This window comes from Alligator mississippiensis, chromosome 9 (assembly GCF_030867095.1).
Source record: "Alligator mississippiensis isolate rAllMis1 chromosome 9, rAllMis1, whole genome shotgun sequence".
NCBI lineage: Eukaryota > Metazoa > Chordata > Crocodylia > Alligatoridae > Alligator > Alligator mississippiensis.
Window position 1 is genome coordinate 40825049 of NC_081832.1, and position 7295 is coordinate 40832343.

At 51.2% G+C, this 7295-nt stretch overlaps 1 protein-coding gene across 1 annotated transcript in view; it reads right to left on the reverse strand.

Moving 5' to 3' along the window:
• RELL2 (RELT like 2) overlaps positions 1-5770 on the reverse strand; it is a 24586-nt gene extending 18816 nt beyond the window's left edge. Inside the window, exons 1-4 of the mRNA XM_019487048.2 lie at positions 5561-5770; positions 2281-2346; positions 2123-2189; positions 1502-1693 (exon numbers count right to left, since the gene is read on the reverse strand). Coding sequence (XP_019342593.1) covers positions 1502-1693; positions 2123-2189; positions 2281-2346; positions 5561-5768 — 533 coding nt within the window. The 5' untranslated portion in view covers positions 5769-5770. The remainder of the gene's footprint in view (positions 1-1501; positions 1694-2122; positions 2190-2280; positions 2347-5560) is intronic.
• Positions 5771-7295: the final 1525 nt, after the last annotated feature.

A 7295-nucleotide genomic window follows, 5' to 3' on the forward strand; every position in this document is an offset into this window, starting at 1 on the left:
TCGTATAATTAAACTTCAGGAAGGCCTTCGATACGGTATCCCACCCCATACTGGTGAACAAGTTAAGAGGCTGTGACTTGGATGACTACACAGTCCGGTGGGTGGTGAATTGGCTGGAGGGTCGCACCCAGAGAGTCGTGGTGGATGGGTCGGTTTCGACCTGGAAGGGTGTGGGCAGTGGGGTCCTGCAGGGCTCGGTCCTTGGACCGATACTCTTTAATGTCTTCATCAGTGACTTGGATGAGGGAGTGAAATGTACTCTGTCCAAGTTTGCAGATGACACAAAGCTATGGGGAGATGTGGACACACTGGAGGGCAGGGAACAGCTGCAAGCAGATCTGGACAGGTTGGACAAGTGGGCAGAAAACAACAGAATGCAGTTCAACAAGGAGAAATGCAAAGTGCTGCACCTAGGGAGGAAGAATGTCCAGCACACCTACAGCCTAGGAAATGACCTGCTGGGTAGCATGGAAATGGAAAGGGATCTTGGAGTCCTAGTGGACTCCAAGATGAACATGAGTCGGCAGTGTGACGAAGCGATCAAAAAAGCCAATGGCACTTTATCATGCATCAGCAGATGCATGACGAATAGGTCCAAGGAGGTGATACTTCCCCTCTATCGGGTGCTGGTCAGACCGCAGTTGGAGTACTGCATGCAATTCTGGGCGCCGCAATTCAAGAGGGATGCAGATAACCTGGAGAGGGTCCAGAGAAGGGCCACTCGCATGGTTAAGGGCCTGCAGACCAAGCCCTACGAGGAGAGACTAGAGAAACTGGACCTTTTCAGCCTTCGCAAGAGAAGGTTGAGAGGCGACCTTGTGGCTGCCTATAAGTTCATCACAGGGGCACAGAAGGGAATTGGTGACTATTTATTCACCAAGGCGCCCCCAGGGGTTACAAGAAATAATGGCCACAAGCTAGCAGAGAGCAGATTTAGATTGGACATTAGGAAGAACTTCTTCACAGTTAGATTGGCCAGGGTCTGGAACGGGCTCCCAAGGGAGGTGGTGCTCTCCCCTACCCTGGGGGTCTTCAAGAGGAGGTTAGATGAGCATCTAGCTGGGGTCATCTAGACCCAGCACTCTTTCCTGCTTATGCAGGGCGTCGGACTTGATGATCTATTGAGGTCCCTTCCAACCCTAACATCTATGAATCTATGAATCTTGAGCACAGTTGGTAGAAAATAAATATCTGTCTTTATGTATATTTTAGGGGATTGGATATACTTGAAATGTTAAATTTGTTATTTGTTAAGTTGGATTAATTAATAAAGTAAAAAAAAAAGATTTTGGGATAGTAGTTGTTTGTCTCCTAGCATTAGTATTGCTGGAGTAATAGTAAGGAGGAACTAGAGAGCTCCTTGGGGCAAGGAAAAGCAGGGAGGAGAGGAGGAAAGGTGCAGGGACCTTGAGATCAAAAATGGCTCCAGTAGAGAGGCCACTCCCTTCTACAACAAATGCAAGGCCAACAGGAAATGCTTTGGTAGGGATCTGCTAAATACCTGCCGACTGAGAAGACAGTTGTCTCCCCAGGATGCATCCTGGCTTTGCTCTCCTTGGATCTGCCCTGGCGATGCAGAGCGTGCCTCTTCTTCTTGCTGCAGTGAATGCACGGGGCCTGTGTGGAGCCTAGGTGCACTGTGTGGTGATGTGGCGGGCCCCCATCCTGGCTATTACGATGAGGACAAAGACTGCTGTAGGAGAGGAAACAGAGACGATTAGTTCCTTATAAATGGGGGAGGCCAGCCATCATGTTGGCCCACTTTCAAGTCTGTACTCAGAGAAGAAAGAGTTCTTGAGGAAATTAATGGAATTAGAGCAGAATTGCTCACAGGGCAGAAGGCAAGAAAAGGATGTTCCATCCTGACAGAAGGAGAGTGGTCACACAGTGACAGAAAATTGAGGTCCCCAGGAACTTGGGGTCTCAGCTTCTTCACAGGTGAGCCATAAGACCCCTGCTTCACCTTGTCCACCTAAGCTTTCCAAGTATCTGTTGAGACCAAGTGGGATTGGATTAGGGGCCTAAGTGCACTCAGATAGTCTCGGGATTGGAATGCTACCCATGACACTGCTGATCCCTTCACTGCTGCAAAAGCTGAGGAATGGTGGATGATCCCCCTCACCTGGGCACTGGCACGTGGACATCCCCTTCACTGTCCCCCAGCATTTCCTTCAGGGCTTCCACATTTGCTGGCAATGAGAAGAAACAGAAAATATATCCAACCAGAACAGTCCAGTGCTCAAGAATACCCCCCAGAGGCAGGCCCAATGAAATACCCACCTTCATTCTGAATGATGCATCTCACAATCTTCTCTACTGTGTCCTCATTCAGTTCCTCCTCTTCATCTGAAAGGAGAAAATATGGCAGCAAGGGAAGATATTTAGGTGCTCCCCTGGCAGGGAGGTAATCTATATACAGTCCCAACTACTGAAGAACAAGAGTAACCAAGAGTAAACCAAGCACCTTTTTTCTATATAGGGAAAGCCCTGAAAAGCAGCTGTATCCTGCTTCCATGCCTAGGAGACACACCAGGTGTCTGGGCTTTCCCTTCCATCATCAAGCCTCATCTCTAGAGACAACAGGAAATGATGCTGTGGTGCTTTCTCTCCAGTAGCAGAATCTTCCCATACCCTGGGAGAGTAGGTTTACCCCTCCACACAGGGAATTAGCGAGACCTCATGAACAACAGCCCCCCACAGTGGCGAGGGCTCTTGAAAAAGGAATGTCATAGAATCCAAGAAAAAATCTAATATAATAAAAGGCTTAGTCTGTCTGTCTGTGTGTCTGTCCATCTGAAATGCTTTTGGGCAGCTGCATATGCACCACCAAGAGGGCTGGCAGCGATTGACTGCATGGGCCTGGGCTACACAGGCCCAAGTTTGTATTGCTGCTGGGGAAGTTTGTGGTGGCAAATACGCCCCAGCCACTCCAGCAGTGGGGTTTCCTCCCAGCTGAGGGATCACGGTGGGGGTGCCCCCACACTGCCTGGCCCCAATGCCCCCCCGAACAGCTGGTAGGGAGGGGGAGGTGGCAGGCAGGGGGGGAGGGAGGCAAGGGCCAGACCCAGAGCAGCAATGAGGGGGGAGTTGAGCGGCGCTGCACCCAGAGAGGCAATGAGGGGTGGGGGTAGAGAGGGGCCAGACCTGGAGCGGCGGCAGGGCAGGGCAGAGTAGGGCCGGACCTGGAGCAAAGGGGTGGAGGGGGAGTTGAGCGGAGTCAGACCCAGAGCAGTAGGGGGCAGGGGCACGGGGCCGGATGCGAGGCTCTGTCCCCACTCACCTGCCCCCGCCCCCCCTGTCATTCTTGATGAGCAATTTGCTAGTATTTGTAATAAAGTCTCATAACTTAGGATTTCTAGACCACAGTGACAAACATGCTTCATTGCTGGGAATGCTTCTGGCTGGGCAGTGCATCGTGGAGTGGTGGAAAGCAGCAGCAGTGCATCAGCAAGAAGGCTGCTCCTTTTATTAAAGGAAATACTGCTGTCAGAGGCTTTGAGAAAGCATACGCTAAGACTGAAAATACCATTTAAGTGAACCACACTAAACCACACATCATAGGAAACCTTGTATTTTCCTGAGGCAACATTCCTTTGGGCCCTGGAGGTGAGATGAGGGGCATGAAGCCAGTCTACAAGCAAGATTCTGCAAGCCTCCTATAGGGGCTCTAGACAACTTTCCCAAGTAATTTAAAAACTGAGCTCCACCAGAAAGTGTTGACCCCAAAAGTACTCTTCCAGCTGAACCGATGATATCTAAAATGAAGTCTTTTCAGTGGTTACAGGTGCAGGGTCCAATCTTGCACATCTGGAAGCTAACAGGAAGATTCCTATTGATATCACTGAGCCTTGGATTGAACTCCCGGGTAATGGAGTACAGAGCTTATAATTTCTGGGAAGCTCAAATATATTTCCACATGAGTGGAACTGAGAGCTGCTAAAGCCTTGAGTCACATCTAAGGGTCCTTGGAAGGCCCAAGTTGCACCTGTATTTGTGAATGCCAAGTATCTGTGAGAGCCACATTTGCCCCGAGGAAGTTGTGAGTTCTGCCAGTCAGAATTACAACTCAGTGTCAGAGGCTGTAGCTTTTGGAGCCCTGCTCTTAAACTGCAGAATTCAATAGTTACACAACTGCCATTTTGAGTTATGAAAGTTACAGAGAAAAGATGCAGCTATTCCTTTGCAGTAAAAGCTGAAGAAGCTAGTAAACAACAAAGGCAGCTAAGATATGGCTAAAGAAAGTATGTCAGTCAGAAGAGCATTAAGAGTATAATATAGCTTTAAAAAAAAAAAATGAAATACAAGCAAAAAATGGTATTTGCAGAGTTTTCAGCATCGACTCTGACTGTGCCATAAGCTCCACCTCTAAGTCAAAGCCCTTTACTGAAGCCCATCTCACCCTACCTGGCTTAGCAATACGGATCCTGTACCACCATAAAGCCAACCCTCACTCTACAAAGTGACCGGGGAGCCAACACACTGGCCAGACTGTACCTTTACACCATGAACTGGCAAACTTTACTGTACTTAGTTGCTGCTTGGCAATATCCTTTATGACAAGCACCACCTGATAGACCCAGATCCCTTTCCTGCAGGTCCCTCACTGAGCCACTTGACACAGCCTTAGGGGATGGAAAACCACTGGCACAATTGCCCAGTCCTTACCCATGCAATCTGATTTCTGTGTTACAGGAGTTGGCTGGCTGACAGCTTTCAACTGTGCACTGGCAAGTTTTGCACACTTTCCAACATAGAACACAAACCCCAAGAATGTGCTCCTAATTATCCATGATAACCCCTGGACTGTAGCGTACATGCTGTTATATACAATACACCCTCAGAGGGTGCCTATAAGTTACAGAAATATACAAATCAATAGTATCTTATTGGAATTCCCATGTCCAGCAAGAAAGGCCTACATTTTGTGACACAGCTAGAAACTGACTCCTGCTCTTGCGTAGAAAGAAGATGGGAACATGGGTCAGATCCCTTGTGCATATCATGAGTGCATCACTGGTATCTACATATCAGAAAGAGTTAAACTGAAGGTGATCCTATATCCATGGGTGCCATAAGCAATGATGCAAATTACAGCAGGTGTGAACTTCAAGTGGAGAAACTATGAAATGGCACTGATTTGGCATCCAGCATGAGTGGAAAAGGAATGCAACTTACATATATAGGCTTTAGGGAAAGAAGGTGCAGCTCCACTGAAGTCAGCAGGAGTTATACACATTTACATCAAGACTGAACTTACCCCATTGATTTGGGGAAAAGTACACATGCACTTTCTTCATGGCTGTTAGCTACTCTTTTCACATCCCTGCCCTTCCCATTCTTGTGATGTACAAGTTATGCTCATTTTGTGTGCCAGCTACCTGCCCAAGCAGTGCATATTATAGTACATTGCCATTTACACCTATTTTCTGACATTCTTACTATTGGGCCACCAGGACCTCCTCAAGCACAGTGCCCACCAGTGCACCAACAAATGTATATTGTTAGCAGGAGGCTGCTACACCCTGCAGAATAAGCCCAGTCCTTTCGCTTCATTACTCACTGGCCTGGAGCTCTGTCAACACCTCCTTGTTGTCAGGGTCAAGCTCGTCACGAAACGTCCGGCACCGATAGCCCTTTTTCTTCAGGACATGACAAATCAGGAAGCCCACAAGCCCCATGATGAAGAAGACCAGCACGAGCAGGAAGAGCATGTACAAGCTGTGCTGGGGATCTGCCTCCCCATCATCGGTGCTGTTCTGGTCTGACATATGGATCTAGGAGACAGCAGGGAAGATGTCTCAGAGCCTCATGCACTGGCACACTCTCTTTGGCCATTCTAGTCCTTGCTGTCCTGCCACTACTGGACTGGGGCAAAGGAAACATCTTGTTCTTTCTCCATTGGGTTTGCAATGCTCCATTTGACTGGTACAGTCCTTCAGAGAAGCAGCTTGGCATTTCTGAGGAGCCAACATCAGTAACTGAGCCTGGGAAAGCCATATTCTGGCCCTTAGGGGGGATTTACACAGGGGGCATCTCCCCAGCTGCTGGCACCATAGGAAAGGTGGGACACAAGAAGGAAGAGGCTCCAATGCCGCCACCTCCAGGGGGCTGCCCACCTCCGTCTGTATCTTGTCATTTTCTACCGGATGCCTTCTCTCTCCTGGCAGCTGAGGTTTCCCAAGGACATCACCAGCCCGCACTTCCCGCTCCCCGCCACCTCCAGCTCTGGCTCCCTGCAGAGCAACTGCCCCCTCCCAAGGGCACGGGTCCCGCTCTCCGCTCCTGTCCGCAGCCCGGAGGCAAGGCACGCTGCTGCCTGCTGCCCCTGCCTGGGAACGAGTGACCCCAGGCTCCTCTCTCCGCGGCCACTGCAGCCGCCCGCTTTGCCTGGCTCTGGCGAGTGCCCAGCACAGTACTCACAGCCGGCGGACAGGGCCTCAGATGCCAAAGTCAAAAGCAAAGGGAGGGGTCAGCGCGGCGGCCGCGGGCGCAGCGCCGGCCGGGCCCACGGAGGCGGGCGCTGAGGCGGGCAGGGGGCGCCGCGGCTACTCTCGGGAGAAGCATCGTCCTTCTCCCAGCGCCGGGCAACATCGCGTACCGCGCTCCAGCCCTGCCGGCGCTGGCTGGGGAGACGCCGCCTGCCTGCCTGCCCTTCCCCCTCCGCACCGAGCTCAGCAGCTACCCCGGCTCTCCTCCCCACGCATGTCCCGGATCGTCCGTCCTTGCGCGGCTGCTCGCTGCCTCCCGTGCTCATCAGCGCATCCTGCCGCCCCTCTCCCTTCCGCAGCTCCTGGCCAGCCGCTGCTGCACTGACACCTTCTGCTACAGAGCAGCGCCCGCGGCCGCATTAGGTGTTTCGCTGATACCTTTCTGCAGAGCTATCCTCTTCACCTTCGCCCGTCTCCTAGCAACCCAGCATCCCGCTGCTGGGTACCACTTCTTCTGGCCCGGCGCAAATGGCTCGTCCTCAGGAAGGAGCAAGACAAGCAGTCTTTGTGCTGCTTCTGTATGCCTGGGGAGCCTTCTGCTGTCTGTCAGTGGAAGCACCTAGCTGCTCTGACCCCCGGAAAATACCTCTGAAACTCCTCTAGTATGTCAGGGAGCAAATGAAGCAGCTGCCCCACAGCAGAAGGAAGGGGCACACCTGTGACACCATTATGGAGGAGGCATTGGCAAGCTGCACGGCTTTACAGGGGTGAGAAGGAGAGCAGGTACTAACCTCACTGAAACAAAAGCCACATCTCATGTCTTCAGGGCCACTTACTCCAACACACATTATGTTCTAGAGGGTAATC